Below are 23,169 nucleotides of genomic sequence, written 5' to 3' on the forward strand. Positions count from 1 at the left end.
TTGGTATCCAGGTCAAATATGTTCCAAGCCGTGAATTTCACATCGCTCTGCTTCATCCTTCGGATTGTTTCGTAAATTTGCCACGAATTATAATCTTCCTTTGACGTACGCGCTTGCAGAATCCGGTCGAAAACCGGACCGATCGAATGAACCTTGTAAAAACAGAAATTGTAATAATGTTATAAGTTTAATCACCTTTGTATGAGCACTTATAAGTGCAATTTATTTTCAATTTTTTTCTAATAAAAGTTGGTTGCCTGTACTCGAAGTCGTTGAAAATGTTTTTCCCACAGTTAATAGCAGCTTTTAAACCTTGCAGTTATTTTTATTTACACAAGTACCTGATTTTTAACAGAACATGCTATCACCAGTAAACCAAAACACATCATAAAACTACCCATCGCTGCCACAGAGCAAGAGAGCAAATTCACCAGATCATTTTGAAAAAGGGAACCGAGTTTTGCCGGGGCGCCGCCAATCAGCATATTTATCATAATTATCAATGCCAGCAAATTGGAACACAGGGCCACCAGAAACGGTGCCGCAAAGATGCCATCCAAACGTGCCACAAACTGGGAAAGCTGAAAATGGCGTTGCAGTTGCTCTTTCAGTTCCACCGTGAACTGCGCCTTAGAAAGGTCACCGTTTTTATGCTGCTCAAACAGCTCTCCAGTTTGTATTCGCACATCGCGAAATCCCTGTGCAATACTGAGCCCATAAAACGCGAACGCTTGACAATACTGTACTAGTACAGTTACGGACAAATGAATGGGGATGAAAAGCAGTACAATGATAGAAACAGGAGCGGGAATTAACACACCGAACATGTCATCATAGTGATTAAACTCTTCAATACAGCGTAGTATGGTTAAGACTATGTAAAAAACAGAAATTAATATCATGGCGAGAGCCGAGCAAACACACGGTCTCCTAACGTGTACTTTATATTGGTGTTGAGATATCGCGTGCTTTGACAAATAAAGCCGAATTTCTTCGTTGACCGGCATAAGGGAATGCGAACGCGCGCGGAACAAGTAACCGATGATACAACCAGAGAGTAAAAATAAGCCGATTGTGGACGCTACAAGCAGTTGCGACATTTTTGTTGACTGCTCACTTGCTGGTTCCTGGATGTACAAGTAGAAACACACAATGACACCTAATAACATGTACGCGGACGAGATGAAGAAGCTTATGGAGGAAAGTTTCGACGTTTCGTAACCGTTGATACCACCACCGTCTTGATACCGGTACATGCCGCTTAAACGCAAACCAGCAAATACAAACTTGGAAAAGCGTTCATACCACAGATTCTTCGTTTGTACAGTGCCAGAAACTTCCATTTTATAACGTATAAAAATATTATTAATTTCGGTAGGATGCGTTGAACTGCTAGCAGATAAAAATTTATTGCGGAAATGCTCTTTGAGAAGTTGATGCATGTAGAAATGTTTTAGAAACTTTTACTACGGGTTTATGAGCAGGGACAGTAATAAGTGGAATAGCAATGTATCGATCTCCGAGGAACGAAGATGAGTTATTGCTCCCGCACCATTTATTTCTGTATGGTGTGTACTTAGAGCGGGAGAAGTGTGGTGTTAGTCGATGCAAGTGGACCACTGACACCTCATCAACAACATAGTGGCAATGTTGCTAAAAATTGCCGCTACTGTGTCTATTCACAATTAGCAAAGCTCCCCAAAGGTTTTCGACCTTTCGCTTACTCAGCACTCAAGAAAACAGAATGGTATAAGACCGTAAGCGAATATACTACTTCAGGCATTTCGAACACTAACTTCGGTACTTTATAAACTGCGGGGATTAAAAAATTCCATCTTTGGTCACTCTTGCACGCATAAAATTATAAGCACACGTATGTAATTGTTGTAATACACATCTTATGGCTGAAGTCCGGCAGTAAGTATGCCCCCGTTGCAGTCACTCGATAGACGCACGCACTCAGTAAGCACGCATCTTTGTAGATTAACTGATTTTCGAATAAAGAAATTTTCGAAATGTCCTTTAAAGATGGTTTGGCTAATTAGTGATCTTTCACTTTTTTGATTAGAGTCGCCCAGCGCAGGCTTTTTTGCTATGTGGAAGGGCTGTTGCCAATTAAAAACATATCTTTCACTGTGTTAATGGCATGTGGCGAACTTTGCAGAGACTTTTAATTATTTCTCCTTAGATGTTCACTGTTGTTTACAACTGCCCCTTCTGTGCGAGGTAACAACTCTCAACAAGTCTCGATACACGGCAGCCATCCCGATTAACAAAATGTAAATGCCTTTCGGAATTCAGTTATAAACTCATCCACCAGTAGTCATCGGATAGGGTGGCCCTTTATATGACTGGTATACTTGTATTGTACAGCAAGTCGCAATAATTATTAGATAAACTGAGGCGTTCTGCCGGCTCTGGTATTACGACAAGCCATTAGACTCATAAAAAGTTAAATGCATATTAGACTCGTACTATGGCAATGAAAACATTAAATGCTATAAATCATTTCATTTATTCCTCCAATATGGCAAACATTGTTATTCTGAATATTCTCGTAATAGCTAATTATTATCATGCCCGGAGGTCTCAAAACGTGTATCTAAAAAAAGAAAAAACCATACCTTATAAGTAAGAGCACATGCAGTGCTTTTCAAATGTTCCATACTTATGATGTTTTTATTAACACTGCAAATCCTATCGTGGATGTACGAGTAAATTAATTTGAGTTGTCATTCAACTTGTCAAGCTAACGTGTTTAACCTTGGGATGAATGCAGTCGCGGAGGGTCTCAGATGGGCAATTTGCGATGGCTTTGTCTGACTTCCCGTCTAAGAACAGCTTGCTGCAATATCAGCCTTCAAATTGCATGTACCATAGTCGGTAAAGTGTCAAATTTATGAGTTACAGAAATCATCTTTGTCCGTAATGTTGTTCGCATTTGCTGTTTTCTTCTTAGGTAAGCAAAATTCCGTAATTCCCATATCTACACCTTTTCTTTTGTTTACTGCGTAGATTCCCAGATATTCTCTCCTAAAGTTGGCCATGTAATTTTATGTATCCGTATAGCGTACACAGCCGCATATTCCGCACAACAATGTTCACCGGCTCTTCCGATTTCCGTGCAGGGGATGGGAGGATATGCTCCTAACCAGGTATTTAAAAATTCAAGCATTGTTAATTTTTGTATTGTAAACGGTAGCTGCGAGTCAAGCCAGTTTGAAAAATCTTAATTTAGGCCGATGGCATATGGTACGTGTACAGAAGAATTGGCGGGAATTATTCCAGTGCAGCACAAATACAAATCACCAGCGTAGCGCCCTACTCTGACCCTGTCACCGGTCAACCGGCGATGTTACAGTGGTGGCAAATCTTCTCCGATTTGCCGGGCACCTTGCCCTGCACGTTCCAGTTCTTTACGGGAGCATACTCCAATCAAGGACTACAGATTGGCGATCTCGGTGGCGTCAATGATAATTATATCATGCGTAAGCTTGTTGGTGGTACAAAGATACGTATATAAAAGTATATACATAAAAGTAAGTGGCACAAATTTCGTAATTATTTTGCAAGTCCAACGACTTTCGTAGTTCTGTACCATGACTATCAGAATCTGATGATAAGTTATGGCTGTGATCGTGCCCAGGCGGACGGTGTCCAGTGCGCCGCGTCCGCAATCATCGCTCAGACGCGAAAGCGACCAGACCAGCTGTCGGCGGCGGAGAGTGATAATTTTGACAGTATTATTAACTCTGTTTTCTCAAAATACTGCGTTACGGTGGAGAATATACCGAAGGAAACCTATGGGTCAAAGGGAACTTGCACGGCCATTGACCCACCGCTTTGTATTACCCAGGATATCCAAGGAATGAAGTTAACCATTGCAAAGCCGACAAGTAACTGACGTTTCCGACACAATGCCATTATTTTTTTCGTACCAAAGACATTTTTAATAAGTTCCTGCACGCTTTAATAAAACTATAAACAGGTTCACCGGCGACAGCCAGTTCACCGAACTACGGAAGATCTTCTACGCCTTCAGGGCGCAAATGGCCGAATTCCATGCCGTCCCAGGGCCAGATAGACCTAAACCTGGTAATGAAATCAAATATTTTTCATGGCAAAAACAATTTTGTTTGTTCTTTAGCAAAGCATTTGTTACGTAATTTCAGTACGTCTGATTTGTGCAACAGATTAACGGAAAATATTACTTTTATCGACGCCTGTTTGCGCCCGAAATAGATCCAGTAAATCAAGTAGGGTAGTCATTCTGCATGATGTGGGACTGTCCACCACACCTCTGGTTAATTCTTCGACCCATACCTACGGGGTGGAATATTCCAATTATGTGAGCGCAAACTCCTCCCAGTGTGTCAACGCCTTCTTTGTTGGAAAAGCCCAAGAAACAGGCCTCGTGAAGGGCCTGATCATTCCGTACACCGTCAAGGATACTCTGGGTAATCTTTGGTGACACGCCATTAAATAATCAATGCAATTAAAGCATCCGTTCTTACTTCTCCACGATGGTGGTATATGTTGACTCAACACAGTTCCTTATGTACGGATGTGAAGCGCAGAACCTCCAAACCGGCATTTGCGATGCACCAATTGCCGCGCATTTTATTCGAACAAATCCGTTGCAGCTGTCCCAGTCTGATAAAGATGCCCTTGATGCTCTGGAGGATCACTTCCATGGCAAGTATGGATGCAACGCAGCGAAAGATGTACCGTTGATTCAGTGGACTGCGGACAAACCGCTCTGCGCAATGGCTCCGCCACCTGGCTGCATGCAGAAGCATATAACCGGATATCAGCAAGTTCTAGCAGCTCTTAATGCCGGCTCGACACCTTCTTATACGTATTAGTGGGCATAATTTTTAACGCTGGTCTAATTTTGGTGTTTCTAATGCTGGCTGAACTCCGGACGGTCTTTTCGGTGTACATTATGTTCTTGTCATTCTCCAACGTCGTACTCGGTGTTGTAACACATTTGGGAAATCACCTAGCTTCCACAGGAGATGCATTTTACTGCTTCTTCGTGAACTGGGTACCTCGGTTAAGTGCCTAAAATACTCGTATAATACGAGTACATGGTAGACTCGGTTTATGAAGGTGGTTTATTTGATCGCCCTAATGCATTTTTGAAAAACCGACACTGTCCGGACGCGTTTAGAAGACGTGCTTTCTGATTATAGGAGTGGTTATTGTTGATTTTACGTGAGACACTGGCATATGCACTGGTGTATGCAATTTATTTTGTTCGTGGTAATAAAGATCTACTATATTATACTACAGAATCTAACTACTGTATACTGGTAGAGTTGAATCTTGGTACGCGTTCTGAACATTATTGGTATTTTTTGTCAGTCTGAAAGCTTACCATGCATCACGACATTCTTAATCTTTTAAACAATTATTATCCATTAGTAAAACTAACATTAATGACTAACATTACTGCTGTTGACTGAAAATTTTCTTTAGAATTTCAATGGAATATGATTTAAAGTCTAGGAACTTATTGCAGGAAGTCTAGGAAATTATTAACCGCTTTAGGCTTGCGCAAAAGACATTCTTGGGCGTGTATTTGCAGGCGTTAGTTTAGTTGCTTTATGGATTATAGGCAATATAATGCAAACTTATTCACTGTCAGAATCGCTGGAAAGATCGGAGGTATCAGCTTTCTTGGGATGCGACTTCTTATCATCTCGACGGGAAGAATGTTTAGATCTAATGTCATGCGATGGATCCTCGCTGCTCCTAGACGAACTGGCAGAAGCCGATTGACGTTTCTCGCTCACGTCTTCTGCGGAATCACTAGAAATACTGGGCTTCCGTTTACGTTGTGTGCTAGAGCGCTTTGATCCCTTATGACGCGCATTGTTTTCTTCCCGGCGATTGCGCTCAGCTCTCAAAGCGATTTTCCGCTTATCCGGTGACCGGCTTCCAGATCCATTAGACTGGTCGGAATAACGTCGAGGTGATTGCTTATTTTTTACCTCTTTGGTGCTCTTATTCCCATTTCTTACTTCTTTTTTTGTCGTAGACTTGGCGTTTGTAGCTTTCCCGGATTCCGGACTCGTTTTCCTTCTGGATTGGCTACGTTTGGACATGCGCTTCTTACTACTCGGGGGGTCTACAGATGGCGACCGCCGAAATTTACGGTTTCGGGAACCGTTTGATGCTTCCTCGCCCGATAGATCATGGCTTCTTTTGCTTCGCGTTCCGTTGTTCTGTGCCGGGGATTTGGTTTTGCGTTCATGGTGGCTGTTATCCCGCCGACTTTTGTTTGCACGTTTCCTTGAGTCTTTTTCGTCGTCGGATAGCTGTGACGTTTTCGACGGCGATCGCTGGACTCTTCGCTGGGAAAGGTTTTGCTTATCGGAACCATCTCGTCTGCTTCTATGCGCAGTGGATCGTCCATGGTTAGAAATGTTGCGCTGGTATTCGGCATCCCCTTCTGTATTATAGATTGGAGGCAATTTCGACTGCTTTTTGGGATAATCGCTTTCCTTCGTATCTTTCAGAGACTTATCTCGAATCAGTTCTTTTTTGGGGAACTGGTTCAGACTGGATTTTCTTTCTTTGACACGAGCTTCTTTCTCACGGACTTCGTCGTCTCGTTTCCGGGAACTCGCACCCGCTTCTGCGGCTTCGTAATCGGCCTCTGGATTCTTTTCCAAACGTTTTTTGTCTCCACTAGCTGCTGCATCTGATTTACTCTTTCCATTCGACTGGTTAGGGCTTTTGCTATGATCTGCTTCTTGTTGAATGTCAAGTTTTGATGACCCAACGTTGAATGCAAAACTCGGCAGAAATCCGGATTTTTCTCTGCCGGTGTTCACCGGCGATTGCTGTGCAGAACTTACCTGACTTCGTGCGGAAAGTAACAACAAGTTCTCCATTGGTACAAACTTTTGTCTGATCCTGCTTCCGTCCGACTGCTGATCTGCTTTGGTGCGAGTAGACGACAGTACACTGGACTGGTCTAGCGGATGTTTAATGTGATTTTCACTTTGGTTATCCTTAGCTCTGCTTGCAGTACGTTTAATCGGTGCGGCATATTTCTCTTCAGATTCCTGGGAATCACTAGCGTTATTCATTTGTGACAAATTGGAAGTAGATCGTGACACGGAATACGGTTTTACACCGTACTTGCTTTTATCTGTTGTGAGCAATGTGGACTGCGGGTCTCTTGCTAGCAGTTGCTTTTCTTGGGATTCATCACGTTGTTTCCTTCCAGCCTGCTTTGCAGCCACTGAAGATTTTCTTCGCTGGGATTCTTTATGTGTCACTTTCTTCTGCGGTTTTTCTTGACTGCTTTTTATTTCTATCGATATTTCGCTCCCCGACGGATTATTTTGCATATACGATATCCTTCGCTCCGGTTCGTTAGCGGGCTTTGCTTTTTGACTGGCTTTTTCATGCTTGTGTGTATCCCGTTGGCCGGATCCAGATTCTTTGTGACCTTTTTTCTTTTTGGAAGTCGATCTTTTCTCAGAACGATCTTGCTCTGGTGAGAGATTTCTGTGACTGTGACTCTCTTGATCGTTTACCTTTGACCGTGACCTTTGGTTGGAAGTGTCCCTATTAGGCGAAGACTGCTTCCGAGATTTGCGCTTGTGTTGATCCTCTTCTGTATCGTAATCGCTCTTTTCATGCTCTTGCAAAAGCCAGTAGCATTTCTGTGGACCTTTACCCTGCAAGCAGAATACACTCAAATGGGGCTTTTCTGGATTTTAACTGCCAGGCGGGCGGGTACTTTGATCTCGATTACGCCTCTGCTCTGGAACCGAAATTCTGGACTATGCACTTCTAGATGATCTTTAGCGGTAGAGCTGAACTGGATTCTGAGCGCTGCAACGACGACAAGACGTTTCGATAAATCGAATGGCTGACAGGACAAAACTCCTTGCACTTTTGTTTTACCTTTCCCGGTGCTTACCATCCGTGATGCAAAATTAACAGCGTCACCAAATCTGCGCATAAAAGACTTAATTATCAGTAAAACGATATTCACTAATAATTTTCAACCTTCTTTCGCCGTAAAGTTCGGAAGTTAAAAGTTGATACAAGCTTATTTTTATCGAAGCACACTGTGGATTACTTTGACAGTTTAGCTGTAACAGTACTTTATATTCTTTCACTCACAAACAATATCGAGGCATTCGGTTGCCCACTACTCCGGCCACACATGACCCAGTATGGCACCCGATTTTCAGCAGTAGGATATTTTTTGAACGAGGACGGTGTTTTATCTTAAAAGCTTGCGCTTGTTGCATCATTTCCAATGATAACTCAGCAATCTGCCTGGAATGCTCGTTGTTATTTCGCGCTGGGATACCGCTGGCAATCTGCAAGATATCACATAATAATTATACTTCTATACTCAGTACTCTTGTGCCCAGCACAAGCTAAAAAGTTTCCACTATCGCACAAAGTTTAACGAGATTGCTACTTAAGCGCTGCGGGCCCGGATCTACTTAGCATTAAAAGATTTTATGGCTATCGAGTGCTTTCATCGATTAAAATACATATTGCGGTCCGTGACGGGTCAATTACAATAAATTTTAGACGAAGCCACCCTCCGCCTATTCGTAGAAACACGGTTACTGATCATAAATCAGTCAATGCAGCAAATGCATATCAAGCAATATATTGGCATGAGTCAGCTAACTTACCATCGATAAGGTATGCATCGATAAATTTTGTTATGCTTGTTATACCATTAATTTTAATTTTACATAATTCACTTTTTCGAAAACCAGATGCTGTTTGCACAAAAAGCAGTTTGCGGCTTCTAGCCAACATCTCATATGTTAAAGGGTACAATCACCGTACAGGCACCTAAAAGGCTACAGAAGAATTCGAAGTAAGATTCTGAACAGCCGCCTTACCATGTACGTATCAGCAATTGTTTCCACTTTGTAAACGTCGAACTGCTGCAGAATAGCGTCAAACATGGTGTATATTTCGTTTAAGAGACCAACCATCTGAAGAGGAGTGCTCGCAGCGGTAATTACTCCAAAATCTTCGATAGCGGTAAATCCCAGTGTCGCTTGACTGAAGAATTCGGGATCCGTCTTCGTACCTCGCACCAGACTTGTGGCAACATGCCTATTTACGCAAGCATCTCGAGAAATGAATTCGCCATTACCCAAAACGTCGATCAGAATTTATAACATACTCGGGTAAGATCTGAAAGAGCAGCTGCTCAGCTTTGCGCTTCTCCTCTAGTATTGCTTCCTGTGCCCGCTGAATGCGTTGTTCCAGATCTTCCGCATGCGCTGCCAAGCGTTTAGTAAGAGCATCCACAAAATTATCATCCCTCTCGAATCCAGGCACCGATTTCAAGTAGCTGTTGATGTACTCGATTGTCGGCCGAGCGGACGGTCGGTCGTCCCAGCAACGCTCCACAAGTGAACGAACCGGTGACAATAATGCCGATGCGGGTATTTTCGGTCGAAATGGAATGACGCTCTGTCGGCAGACGCGATCGATTATATCTGTAACACAAAAGTCGGAAAGCGAAGTTATTAAGTGTATCTTCGGCAGAAATATTCGGTTTTTTGTGAATTTTGCTACTTACCATGCTGAAGTATTTTTACTTATATTAGCTGAAACTTTCCTGGAGCGGTATACAATAGACTATATACTTTCGCCTGAGTATGGCTACAGTAGCCTTTGTGGCCTGCTGATGGATTTATTATGAAGAAAGTACAATCTGACTAAATGAGGAGGCTACGGTCTATGTTAAAAGCCTGCGAACAGCCTTTTTTGCCCGCTGAGGCTGATTGATCAATGCAGCCTCTCTGCTGTGACTATAAATAGACCGAAGACAGAGGATTTCAGTGCTACTAAAAAGCGCAAGCTGAATGCTGCCTCGCTGTATCGATCGATCGGCACATGTGCGTGTGAGTGGGTTAATCCGCTCGCATTCACTTACACACGTATGAGTGTGGCCGTCTGTGCGCGCACGAGCTGTACAAACCGGTTTTCGCTGTCTTCGCTAGAACGCACACCCTAAACCCGTAGCTTCCTTTCTTGCTCGCATTGTATCAAGCTTGTAAAAACTAGTCGACATAGTACAATACATTTTCCAAGCAAACCAGTTTCCTTAATAGCGCGATGATCGATCTGTATAGTATCTGGACAGTTATTATGATCAGTATTTCTCTTTGATCGCATGGCTTTGCGCAAGTTAAGGACTAACAGGAGAGATGCCTATGTACTGGTCGATTGCCTGACCTTTTGCTGTGAATCGATCCACATCCAGCTCATTTTGGAAAGGCGCAATTTCGCACATAATCTCGATAAATATATGCCCGTACGCATAAATATCTCCTTCCTTCGATCCTTTGTACACATTCGGTGAACGCAGCTGTTCCGGGGCAAAAGTAAAGAATTTTTTATGATCGGGTGTATCATGGAAGAAATCAGGTTGCTGTCGATGGAATAGATCCAAGCGGCAGTATGCAACTTTAGTCACGAATCGATTATCCATTAGGGCGTTATGACTCGACAGTTCGCCGTGGAATTGCACACCGGAATTATGCAGATACATCAGTGCCTGAAAAACATTTTCGCATTTAAAATTACGAAATTACGGTACTTAATCAGCAAGTACTGCGAGTCTCACACTGGTTAAATCCGAAAGCGCCGAACTTTTCAACGATGACTCAAACCGGATGGATTCGCCTTGTATAATGTCGCTCAAGCTTCCCCGATGAGCGACCTCACAAAGCAGCCCGACTTCGTTATCCATTGGATAGATTCCAAAGAATCTGGCAACGTTCGCCGAATACGTTTGTTTGATCTGAAGTACGCAGTGTTATAAATAAATTTATGTAATACATGCTGGCGCTCCCAATGCGTTACTTTTCTAATAAGATTCTCCTGTGACGAACTCGGTGAGAATTTTTTATGAACAGCCACCCGGCGCACCCACACTGGTCTCTGTTTGTACATGGCCACATTCTCCGATTCTAGTAGACTTCCGGTTAAACTAAAGCTGTTAGTAGCAGTTTTGCGGCTGGCTTTCATTGTGGTTTGGTGGCTGCTAATGCTTTGGTTAAGCGACATAGTTGATTTCTGCAAAACTCTAGTATAGTGAACCAGTACTCGTGGTTTTTCTGTATTGACTGCGTCTGTGGCTAATAATAATTTACTCCAATTTTTTCGCTTTCACTAAAAATATTAAAGATAAAAGAACCTTACTGCACGTGAATAGGTGGAACCGGCAGTGGCGTTGTTTTTTGTGAAGACGATTTCTTCAGGCAGAACAAACCATCGTCGCTCATCGGTGTCTTTGTCAAAAATTCCGCTGCGCCTATATTGGATTGACAATGCCATTGCAGCCACCTGTTGCTAGTGCTGTTTATAGTTACGATGCGTTTACTTGGCAATGTAGTAAAAAATCGCACCAACCACAGCCAAGGCCACCAATATTCCGATCACCGTCCCCGTCACCTCACCCGACGCTAAGATAACAGAGAGAGTAAAGGTTCGATTGAGTAACCAAAAGCGGTTTGAGAAAGGTTATTCAACATACAAGCAGCACAACTGTTATCAATGCCACCGAATCCACAGGGCGGAGTATTGGGTGGAGCGGAATTCCGGTAGGCCCATGTAACGGCAGTTCCCGGCACCGGCGACAAAGTCCGGTTGATTGTATCGTAGGAGAAAATTTCCTGAAAAAACCTTCGCTATTATTTGAAATGTAAAAGTGTAACTTGGATGCTTCCAAGTGCATCTTACCCTAAAATCATATGTGGTATGGTTCATTGAAACAATGACGTAGGTGTAGAGAAGTCGATCACCGAACCGCATGGAAAAGTTGCCGATAACGGATGGTATTTCTCTGGGATCGAAAGCCCCATCCATGATTTGATCGCCATCGTTATCGTCTAGGACGTCTCCCTCGTTAATGGTTTCGTTTATGAGCTACAAGCGACCTCGTCAATAAGCAATAAAACAGAGGAAATTGACTGTTTTATAGACTTTTTTTTATACAAAAATTGACGTGCCATCGCATCATAAATATTTGACCTTCATTCATATTGATAACCAATAACGGCAAAAATAAAAGAGTGTACCTGTCCCGTCAAAAGTACGATGGTGTGTTGCAAAGCAGTGAACATGGATACCTTTACACAAATTATAACGGTGTTCAGGAATGAAGATTTTCGGTTAGCCACAAGTTGTAAATGTCGCCAAGTAGTAACAGTAAATAGTTTTATAGTGTTTAACACTCGGCGAATTAAATGCAGTATTTAAGTAGGCTTACCGATTCCGTGGTTTCGTATTTGTATCCGTAGTTTTTGTACGCACGGTATTTAACTTCGATTTCAAAATCCTCGTAATCGGGGCTGCGCATTGGCCGAACAGCGAGAAAATATAGTGACTTAAAAGCGTTTTTTGCTTCCTAAAATAGAATTACCATGTGGACTTGTTGTTGCAGCTTTTCATTAATTTTCTGAGATTGGTGTACGCTTACGTCATCCTTCTCGTCGTGAAACTGCCAACGATAGTAGCCGTACAGAGGATGCTCAAACGGGTAGGCGGTGATGTACACCTAATTGTCACAGAAAAGAAATCAGTGTCACAAATTAGAGTACTGATTCTGTACTTTGCTTACGTATTGAAGTACTTTTACTCAAAAAGAAGCTTAAAGACGAATGATAGTGCTAGTTCACTTACGTAATCGCCCTGTGCCATGCCCATCCGATATGCCGTAATCTGGAAAAACATTGACATGCAGCGTGTTCGGGAATAATGGAAAGCTTACATGATAGAGAGAGAAGATGGTGTGATTTAACGGAAATATGTCGTGGTGCGAAAGATATCTAGGACTTACTAAAATATCACGTGTGGTATTTCCATGCGCAATTATCACAATAACTGCAAAGATTAAGAGAATACGAGTATTGCCCTGCACTATCATCCTTTGTGACATTAGTGACATTATCTTCCATTAAACGTTTCACGTTCATGATTCCGTAATAGTGCAATCGGCTTAATTCTTTTATATGGAGTTTTGCCTTTGATATTGTATGCAATGTTCTCCTACTTATGGAATGTGAATTACTTTCAGACAGGCATTACTTATGCGTTACTTTCAGACAGGTTTGAAAGTTTTTTTAATGAAATCGGCATCCCTGATTATGACAATACAATTAATACAAGTAATACAGATTAGAGAACGCACCTCTAGAGTTCTTGGATGCGGCCAACAGCGGGGCCCGGAAGTCAACACCTTTTTCGAGCATATTGAAGCGGTAGGAGACGATATTGGAACTGGGAATTGTCTGCATGCCAGCTTCAAAGCCATCGCAAGCCAGTTGCTCAAAGTTCTCCAGCGCTGGATTGGTATCACAGAACAGTGAAATATCTTTATACTTATACCGGCGCAAAAACTGCAGCAAAACCTCCGTCAGGTCTTTCTGGTGGTAAGTTAATAGTCGCAGCAGTGTGGGAAATCGCTTAATATTGTTCAGGATATCGTCTGAACCGCCACTGGAAACAGTAAAAGCGGTTGAAAATAAACCAACGCAGTAGAATTACCGTAGAATTAGACTGAGTACCTTGAAATTAGTGGCATATTCAACTCTGTAAAATGACAAATATATTACCGGAAACTGTATAACTATCAAATACAGCGCAACATCTAATACATATTACATAGTACTCGTGGCATGTATATCAATCCATACCTAAGCATGTTTTTAGTAGATGTTGTTAAAACGGGTGATTTGTTATTGCAAACCGATAATTACGCTATAGCTACTAACCTCTAGCGACATCTCCAAGTAAGACAAGAGATCCACTGCAAGCTAAAAAAAGGTATGACTTCTGACACACTATTACCGAAAACCATAAAGCGTGATAGAGGTGGATAATAATCTTGTTGGTGGTGCTGTTGTTGAATGCAATGATAGAAAGTAATACTACATAATGGCATCCAACGTAAGTGTTTGACAATTTGCGAGTAGGTACTTATGCCCAGGATACATTATATTTTGGTATTGTAGCGCCTATTAACTGTGTACACAGTCCTACTCCTGAAAGCTGGTACCGTTTCCGATGAAGATATTCAAGTGTGTCATATCGTCCCACATCGCGCTGCCAACGGGATCCTTCATGATATAATAAGATACCAAATTCACGACATTGGCATCCATATCAGCGCATGTTTTCATCCAGGTGGGAGACAGATTCCTTTTATGGAAAGTGAATCTCGGGTATAACTTGCTCAGTTGTTCAATCGCAATATCCACTGCCGGACCATAGTAGTTGTAGCTGTACGCCAGCGAAGAGTATGACATACATGTCAAAAAGGTTACGTTAAAAGCTTCGGTTAAATTAGCAATAGACAAAGCAAAGCAAAAATATAGAACTTTCATCACACTTTCGTGACGATTGAAAAACTGGAAGAAACAAGAAAACAATCACACTTTTTTGACCAGCAAGAACATAAAGTATTCGTACAGACTGTATTACAACAGTAAAGAGTACAATCCCTTTCTTCAACGAGTTGAACGCATGAGGCTGGTTTCCGGTATCGTAAATCGGCGTAAAGTTTTATTCAGCGAATGGAAGTATGCGACGGAAATTTTCAGCACAGTGTATCACGAAAACGTTTGGTCTACGCCAATGTTACGGTAGTCATTACGGAATGATTTGAACAAAGAAGCAAGCAGCACTTTGCGTGCCACCGGCTTGCACTGGAATATAAATTTTGCAGATCATTTTGTCCCTGTCAATCGTAAACGGCTCATGCGTTTGGTCTATGCTGCAGCACCTTAACTCTGGAAAGTAGGAGCATAGAATATACATAAATTTGAGTAGGCATGCATATGCACCGATATCATGGTTTGGGATATGTGGGAGGATCTACGGAATGGATCAAAAGCCGTGCATATTCATTAAATTTTCATTAATCCGCCAAAGGCCGTAAGCGGAGCTGTGAGGGTATCAATATTTTACATTGGTATAATATTTATCATGACATTGTCTGGTGTCTATTGACTCCCAATAAGCTTGCATTTGTATGATCCGAAACGGCAGCGATTACTGCGCCTGTCTGAATAGGATCCTCAACAATCGACGGCAGATGTACTTTGTATGTACTACGAGTACAATACATACGAGCGATGTTAATATACAGTATTTTATTGATGATTCCGCAACATTGCGGTATTCAGCAGTCGGAAACTATCGTATTGGTACTTGACCTGTTTGCTGCTGTGGTAGCGATATTATGACCCTTGAATTAACTGCAGTCAATACTGAAATGCGATTGCCTCTCTTATTAGGCTCTTTAAAGGTAAATCGATCAAAAACAGCTGAAGGTTGAACCCGCTTTTGTTTGAAATGCGGACACTAAAAAACGATTAATGGTTAGCTTCCCGTGAATTAATGAGGTATCAGCAGGCGTACTTCACAAATTGCTTGTGTTGTACGCCGTAGCCTATTCACTACACAAAAAGCTTAATAAGAATAATTTTTTGAAGATAATAAAGTCTTGGACGAAGCATTGAACATAATAATGTATCACTGCGTGGTGCGCCATAATGTACCCAGAAAACTCACAAAAAAACCCAAGAGGAATTTTTTCCGAATTTTCGTTTTTGACGACAAATTGTCCGTACTGGTGCGTTTTATTTAAAGGGAGACTTTGGAATAATTTCCCGGAGAGCCACATGAGCTGTTGCCTGCCTTGTCATCGCTCCCGGTAATGTCCCGTAATAACACGAAATAAGTAACCACTATGCCGGTGAGCTGCAAATAAATGGATCATGCAAAGAAAAGGATATCGTACACATGAACGGCACAGTATCAATGGGCAGGCTTCAGTGCAAATCAAATTCGACGAATTTAAGAATTTCGAGAACCAACTCACCGTTACTACAAAGTCACTGTCAATCCCTATGAGGTACCACATTGTGAAGCGCACGGGTACTTCTTGAAGTCTTCGAACAGAATCACGCAGCAGCGAAGCTGGGTAAAAGTCCTCTTTCTCTCGCAGCTCCAGAATATCCAGGAAAACCGGGGCAATGGAATGCGCCTGTCATACCGTTAATCCGATTCTTTATCATAGTAATTATAGTAAAATGTTTTCATCACGTTAAACGATCGATATTTTAGTTTTACTTTACCTGACTCTTTGTATAGCTTGCAATAATTACCGGAGTAATGAATATTGCAAGGTTTCCAATAGCCGCTAAGGCAAAGTAGAGCATATTGGCTAAATTGGAATTATATAGGAAACCGTATGCAACCGGTGCATCGGCAGCAATTACATGTGTCAGTACAACAAAGGCCACCGCATTGGCAAACAGTTCCACCAAAAACAGAGGCGCAAAGACTTTGTCGAGTCTTGAAATAAATTTTGACAACCGAAGGTGTCGAACACGGCAGAGTGTCAGATTGTCTGCGAATTCAGTCACGGAAGCAACTCCATCACGGTACTGCCGAAATATTTCTTCCACTTGACACCGAATTTGGCTGAATGCGACTCCAAGTATTAAGCAATAAAAGCAGAAGGTTACGGAGAATAAAAGACCAATAGTGGCACAAAGTGACAACGGTAGTGTCTGCAGTACGATAATGCCCACATATGCCGGTATCAGAACACCAAAAAGGTTTTCATTCTGGTTTAGCACACCAACGCACCGCAGATATATTATGGGATAAAGCGCAAATCCGAAGATTAAGTACCCAATGGCGAAGAAAAATAAAGCGCGCTTTACCGTTCTTGGACTCGTCGGGCTTTCCGTTAAGTGCAAGTTTAAGTCATTGTTGATAGCATGGAGTTGCGGTGACATAATGCGAAATAGAATCAATACCGATAGCCCACATACTTGGAATGTGAGGAACACGAAAGCAATCAGCGTTAATGTTGTTTGGCTTGACCGATTTTCAGGAATTGCTTGAAAGTAGGAATAAATACAGACAGTAATCCCCAAAATTGCGCTTGAAGTCACTACCAAAAAGCCGAGCCAAGACAAGAGGAACGGTTTTCTTCCCTCGCCCGCATGCACTCCCCATATAGTTAAAATTTTTGCCAAATAGCCGTAATAACGCTGAAACCAGCTGGTTTTTTGCATTTCCGACATGATTCCTAATTCTGTATAAGAAGAAGACATGGATGATATTAGTGCACACTGAACACTGAACAGAAATAATTTTTCCGTAGTTGCTGGGCGAATATTTTTGGTTTAACAATATACTGGTCGCTGTTCAAATAAAGCGTGAAATTTGTTTTAACGGCCCATCCTTATGCAATCCTTCTATGGGCTCTGGGGATCCAAAGCTTGTTTGCCGACTGATTTGCATGTTACGGTACTACACTTATCTTCACTGTTTATGAATTTAGGCTCCGGTTTTGGAGAGATCAAGAATTTCGAAGTTTGTGGTCGAGAACATGTATCTGGTGATTTTTAGTACTGTTGCTTTAAATACATGGAATAATATTTCAGCTATTCGTGCTTCTGGTTCCCGCGCCCGTATACAGTACAAACAGTAAAGTACTGTTTGCCCTTACCTACTTATAAAAGAAAGAGTACTGTTGTCAGTAGTTGCAAAGTCTGCCGGCAAAATCTTTGAAGACAAGAACACAATAAATGGGTATATGTAAGGGCGTAGCCGGTTGTTGCGGATGTACATTTTTCGACTTCTGTTAAGAGCAATTGTTAAAGAGAACGGAAAGTGGGATTCATCGGATACACATATATGGTAAATGACCACAAAAATTATATGGGAGTACCGTAATACTATGAAGTGTAGCGTTGAAACAGCTCATGTTACAAAAATACAAACTGAAGCGTTACTGCGTTTATCGGCTGTATTTTTATCAAGGATTAAGCTGCCTAATCACCATTCAAAGCGCAGACAATGTAGGAACGTTTTCCGAATTAGTTGCACCGCTTCCCTGATACTTCCTGATACTTTTTTTGCATCCGTTTCACCATAGTTGTTTACACAGTAACTCGAACAGCAAGTCCGTTCAGTTGTCCTCTTCCAGGGATTACTTACAAATTATATTTGGTACACCTTCGAAGGACTCTCGTCTGCGTCCCGTTCTAATCAGCGGACCTGGCGGGGCTACGTGACCGAGTTGTATGGTTATTTCTTGGTCTGAATACTTTATTCAAGAGGCTTTGGAGTAGTTTAAACTCATGAACTGCACAGACTAAGTAAACGACGAATAGTTCGGACCGAACTGTTCGGTCAAAGTCCAGTAGCACATGTTAAATCCGAGATCGTGTCGCGAAGGTAGTTTGGTCTGAGACACTGGAATTCTCTCGAGTGGGTGTACCGTTGTGGTTGGTCTGTATATAAATAATGATTATTATAAGATAGATAGAAGATAGTAGACCTTCAGTGGTACCAGTACTAGCAGTCTAGCAGATGCAGGCCTTCAAGACTGAGAGACTACATGTATGTTGAAAATTACACTGGCAAGAAAATGCTGTCAGATGGCTATGTTGCGTATTTGCAAGCTACTGTAAGTACAGATCTGAGCTACATTTTGCATGTTCCACTCTCAGCGCACCCCTGCGTTCTAAAAAGTTTGCTTATTGTTGCTTTGCAATTTTATGTGCTTTAATAGAAGTGTAACGAATTTTTTACTTTGATTCGAAACTGCAAAACCATCATTTGCTAAGATGTCCAGTGTGGAGGAAGTCGGAAGACAAACCACAACTTCAGGTTCCGTCACCTTCTGTATCTTGTTAAAAACAATGTATCGATATACGTAATCATTTGAAAGACGCATATAAAGACATACTTCTATAACTTATACGCCTTGATAAGAAAATATATAAAGACTCGCACGTCACAAGTCTCACAACCATTCTGATGCATAAATTTGCATTAATCACCATGTTGCCCAACATTTGCCCATCACTACCTCGGACTGAGTCTTTTCAGAATCTGGCACGGATTCCTCTAAGAATGCCCGATTGCGGCAGACCATTAGTGAAGGGTTTCTCCGCGTACTGGAAGATCTGAAATCCACGAGAACTCTGTGCGATGTTGTTCTGAAAGGATCAGAGAATGGCGCCGATGGCATTCCGTGCCACCGTGTGGTCCTTTGCGCACACAGCAGTTATTTTCGCACAATGTTCACATCTGAGTGGAAGGAGAAGTTCCAGTCAGAGATCCAGCTGAAGAATATTCCCGGTGGCACGCTGAGCGAGTGAGTAACTGAGTATTAATAGCCATCAAAATGCCAGTAGATGGTGTGGTCTACACAGACTGCGCCATCCAGCGATGATTCAGGCACCCTTGAACTGCTTTTGTGTATGAGTGCAGGCTGATACATTTTGCTTACACAATGGAAATCCGCATTGACGAAGAAAATGTCCAGCACGTCCTGACCGCAGCATTATTTCTGGATATTGTCCCAGTGGCAAAAATGTGTTGGGATTTTCTGGAACATCACTTAGATACCTCCAACTGTCTGATGGTTCACTGTTTGGCGGAAAAGCACAAAAATCCTGGCCTGGCAGAGAAAGCTAAAGCCTTGGTCCTTCGCCGATTTTTTCACGTTTCGCAGAGCGCAGATTTTTTATTGGTCAACGCGCAGAAGGTAATCGATCGCTTTTCTGAATGTGCAGAATGGATCTGTAGGTCTGTGCGTTAAAGCGTCTGCAGGCCCGTCCTTAGCTAGGGGAGGGGAAAGGTAGATGGTACTGAGCCTTGTACAAACCAGAGGATATTCTGTTTTGGATGTCTTTAGATAGTCGAGCTGGTTGCATCGGATGCATTGCATGTGGAGAAGGAGGACGAAGTGCTTCAAGCTGTCAAGCGTTGGTTTGATCACGATCCGGCTGGACGAAAAGCTCACTTTTCGGATATTTTGCAATTTATTCGAGTGACCTTTCTCGATCCTAAGTGTCTCGAGGAGTATTTCTTGGCTCTTTTAAATGGCTTCATTACGACCCCGGTTGCCGAATCGTCAGTTCGTTCCGGCACCATCATGGAATTTCCGGGTCGAAGTGGGGAAGCAGTAGCGTCCCGATGTCGACCGAGAGTATCATATGGTTAGACTCTTAGAGAGGTCTTGTTGCTTTTGATTTCAATAGTTCACATATTCCAGAATCTGTCTTTTGGCTACTAAGGTTTGCCCAAACTGATTGTATGCATTGGCGGTATTGATATGAACGACGAATGTCTGGACGAAGTGGCTGTTTTCTGTCCCTCGATGTCGGCAATAAGCTGCCTCAAGCGACTGCCGGAAGCCATCGCACGCAGCGGTGTAGCGGTATTGAGCGAAAACTCAATTTATTCATGTGGTGGTTTGTATCGTTCAGACGACCGGGAAGTCCGGGATGTCATTAAGTTAGTCTGGCGATACGACTCAACCAACAATGAGTGGGAGGAAGTGGCGCCATTGCAAGTTCCACGTTCATGCCATGGTACTGCGGTTCTCAACGACCGCATTTATGTTGCCGGAGGAAGTTACTTTGATGATAATGGTGATTTGACCAAGTTATCTTCGGTGGAATGCTTCGATCCACAGACAAACAGCTGGCAATTTGTTGCTGCCTTACCGGTTGCTTTAGACGATGTTACCATGGTAGGCTTCAAAGATCGGCTGTATGTATTTGGAGGAGATTCAGGGGAGTCGGAGGCTGTAGTAAGACTAAGCAATAAAGTGTTCTGCTACGACCCCGTGGTAAACGCCTGGAGTGAACTGGCCGATATGCCGACTGCTCGACGGTGGTGCTCTGCTTGCGTCAGTCCGAGCGGACTGATTTACGTAATGGGTATGGAAAGGCAAAATTGTCGCCAACGGAAATTCAGTAATTTTTGCTGGTTAGGTGGGGATGTTGGTAAACCGGACATAAGTGTACGTTGCACAGAAGCCTACGATCCAACGGCTAATAAATGGCTAAAAAGAGGTTAGTATTTGTGATTCAGGACTCAAAAATACTCTTGAACTGCATTGGCAGCGTGAAGCATTCTAACGTTTTGGCTGATAGCCGGCGTAAATAACAAATATTTCTGCAGTCAGTAATAGTTAGTATTTCTGCACTTTCTCTACTTCTACTTGATCAATGCTATGGTATTAATACTTTGGTAATTACTAATAATTTTGCCACCCCAATGGAAAAAAATAAAAAAATTCAACTAGGTTTACACTTTACAGCTGCATGCTTTAGGTGATATGATCGAAAAGCGCAGTACGCATGGATGTGCGCTTGTGGACGGCAAGATCTACGTTCTCGGTGGCATTAGCATGTGTACAGATACCAGCTCGATCGAGTTCTACGACGAAGCTACGGACAAGTGGACCTTCCATGAAGCGCGACTGCCAAAAGCAAAGAGTGATTTTGGCTGTGCGGTGATAACGTTAAAGAGAGGTAGATTTTGAGCGGCATAATACCGCCATTTTGAATGCCGGCGCTTTATACATGTCTGGCACTCGCCATTCGCCCAACAAATTTTGACCTACTTAGTGACGGAATATGACACAAGGAGGGTGTCCCGCAAATATGATTCTGCTCTTTTGTTTTCTCAGGTATGCATTTAATCGATTCGCGCGAGTAAGCGATTCCGACGGCTGAACTGTTGGATGGGTCTACAAAGCATTGAGAATCTCCAGGCGGGGAGGATTATGTCGATAACAATGAATAATTTTGTCTTGATTTTCATGCTGTCGCCATTCCAGTAGCGAATCTACAACTTTTTTTACGGGTGGCCGGCGAACCCTTTATGAAACTTTATTATAACAAAATGCGATTTGTATCAGTTTTTGTCTTCTAACTTTGGATTAAAGAATCTCGTTCATAAATTTTGTTTACGTTCGGAAGTCATCTCATTGCAGACCATAGGTGTCCTTAACGTGCTTGGCGGACGGGTTTAGAAATTCTGGGGTAAAATTAAAGGCCCTTCTGTGGTAGAATGTTGGATATTCTAAAGATATACTACTCGTATTAGGCATATTTCTATTTATGGATGCGGAGTACCATATATTCATAAGGATATGCCTTATCCGAACCGTTTGTTGGCGCACGAATACGGATAGTGATTAAAAAAACTTGGTTTCTCGGGTGAGAAAGCGAACGTTACCGAAGCACATGCAACTGAACGGCACCACGTATGATGTAATGGCTTAACGTCATCGCGCAACGGGAAATAGTTCCTCAAGGTCGAACGAAAAAGTGATTGGTCAAAAACATGACATCAGTCTTTCATATCAGAGGCAGCGGTGGCGGTTATTCTCAATAGGCGGCTGAAATACATTCAGGATATCGTTCGTAACTTGGTACGCGCATTCGAACTGTGCATGTACAATAACACTAATTAACATTTACATTAACATATATAAATATACTCGTTCTCCTACGTGACACAACATAAATGTGAGAGCCTGATTGTCCGGCTGGTCGATGGCCGTCACTGTGCCCAGTGCAGTTGCTGGAATGACCAAAGTGTCGCACGTCAGTGTTTCCGGGCCAGATTCAGCCAAAAAGATACGAGTTTATCTGGGCCTTGATTAATGTTAATTTCAATACATTTTAGCTCATCAGCCATCACTGGAGCAAAGAAGAGCTATTAGACAGAGCCGCGCATGAACAGGTACACACTTTTTCGTCGCGTCAGGTCAGTTCGCGCAACAGCACTAATGCTGCACTATATACGTGATGACCATTCCCGCCATCTCCCGAACAAAATCGGCGAACAAATGTTTATTAGCCGTGCTGTCTTATTCAAAACAGTTGAAATTACCGTAACAATAAAATCCGTATTAATACTCAAAATCTTCGAAACAGTGAATCGGATCGGTCTTTCATGCAGTCTTCGTATAGCGTCAATTAACTGCCACGCATCATAGCCCTCCCTTTCTCTTCGATATTCCAAAATAGTGAGGAAGATGTCGACAATAGTACCGTGCGCCTATGACCAGTGCGTTAAATTATGACTAGGACTATGTATCTATGTATAATGTATCTGTGGTGTATTCTGTATATATACGTATAGACACCTGAATGTTAATATAGATATAACTGGTCATTGTTAAAGGCACCCTAACGACTACGGGTTGGAAACTTCCAAGCGCCGGCGTAACGAAACCGATTATATTGATCCAGTCATAACGAAAGAGGTATCCGAACCAGAACCACGCACTTATTTAAATACTACACAGTAGTACAGGTATTA

General features: G+C 42.4%; 2 protein-coding genes and 1 long non-coding RNA gene across 4 annotated transcripts; 2 read left to right on the top strand and 1 right to left on the bottom strand.

Moving 5' to 3' along the window:
• The first annotated feature begins 2,723 nt into the window (after positions 1 to 2,723).
• LOC129586676 (uncharacterized) lies at positions 2,724 to 3,414 on the top strand. 2 transcript variants are annotated; one of them, XR_008690172.1, is made up of 3 exons: positions 2,724 to 2,959; positions 3,070 to 3,155; positions 3,239 to 3,414. It is a non-coding gene; the product is annotated as an uncharacterized LOC129586676 (long non-coding RNA). The 2 variants fall into 2 exon arrangements; XR_008690173.1 differs by having other exon boundaries at positions 2,724 to 2,883.
• Positions 3,415 to 6,847: 3,433 nt separating this feature from the next.
• Positions 6,848 to 14,920, bottom strand: LOC129586656 (atrial natriuretic peptide receptor 1-like). The gene is made up of 23 exons (XM_055479977.1): positions 14,072 to 14,920; positions 13,788 to 13,829; positions 13,581 to 13,605; positions 13,205 to 13,512; positions 12,854 to 12,897; positions 12,697 to 12,735; positions 12,494 to 12,571; positions 12,284 to 12,421; positions 12,093 to 12,143; positions 11,755 to 11,940; positions 11,549 to 11,687; positions 11,396 to 11,477; positions 11,215 to 11,326; positions 10,876 to 11,088; positions 10,637 to 10,813; positions 10,246 to 10,567; positions 9,185 to 9,503; positions 8,895 to 9,114; positions 8,149 to 8,351; positions 7,927 to 7,976; positions 7,760 to 7,854; positions 7,153 to 7,697; positions 6,848 to 7,076 (listed from the first exon to the last, which is right to left on the bottom strand). The coding sequence occupies exons 1-23, from the start codon at positions 14,397 to 14,399 to the stop codon at positions 6,986 to 6,988; spliced, it is 3,807 nt and encodes a 1,268-aa protein (XP_055335952.1). The 5' UTR covers positions 14,400 to 14,920; the 3' UTR covers positions 6,848 to 6,985.
• A 3,511-nt stretch (positions 14,921 to 18,431) lies between these two features.
• Positions 18,432 to 21,866, top strand: LOC129586662 (kelch-like protein diablo). Its single transcript, XM_055479988.1, has 8 exons — positions 18,432 to 18,708; positions 18,931 to 19,198; positions 19,315 to 19,591; positions 19,742 to 20,045; positions 20,124 to 20,771; positions 20,826 to 20,906; positions 21,168 to 21,368; positions 21,527 to 21,866. Exons 1-8 carry the CDS (start codon positions 18,666 to 18,668, stop codon positions 21,553 to 21,555), a joined length of 1,851 nt encoding a protein of 616 aa, XP_055335963.1. The 5' UTR covers positions 18,432 to 18,665; the 3' UTR covers positions 21,556 to 21,866.
• Positions 21,867 to 23,169: the final 1,303 nt, after the last annotated feature.

The sequence above is a fragment of the Paramacrobiotus metropolitanus genome, unplaced genomic scaffold (assembly GCF_019649055.1).
Source record: "Paramacrobiotus metropolitanus isolate TYO unplaced genomic scaffold, Prichtersi_v1.0 Parri_scaffold0000021, whole genome shotgun sequence".
Taxonomy (NCBI): Eukaryota; Metazoa; Tardigrada; class Eutardigrada; order Parachela; family Macrobiotidae; genus Paramacrobiotus; species Paramacrobiotus metropolitanus.

Coding starts and splice junctions, on each gene's coding strand:
- LOC129586656 (XM_055479977.1), bottom strand. CDS start 14,399: ATGAAAGTTCTATATTTTTGCTTTGCTTTGTCTATTGCTAATTTAACC. Junction 13,830..14,071: donor GAATATCTTCATCGGAAACG/GTACCAGCTTTC, acceptor ACCTTTTTTTAG/CTTGCAGTGGATCTCTTGTC. Junction 12,898..13,204: donor CGCATCCAAGAACTCTAGAG/GTGCGTTCTCTA, acceptor TAATCTTTGCAG/TTATTGTGATAATTGCGCAT.
- LOC129586662 (XM_055479988.1), top strand. CDS start 18,666: ATGTCCAGTGTGGAGGAAGTCGGAAGACAAACCACAACTTCAG. Junction 20,772..20,825: donor CGGACTGATTTACGTAATGG/GTATGGAAAGGC, acceptor TTTGCTGGTTAG/GTGGGGATGTTGGTAAACCG. Junction 20,907..21,167: donor TAATAAATGGCTAAAAAGAG/GTTAGTATTTGT, acceptor TGCATGCTTTAG/GTGATATGATCGAAAAGCGC.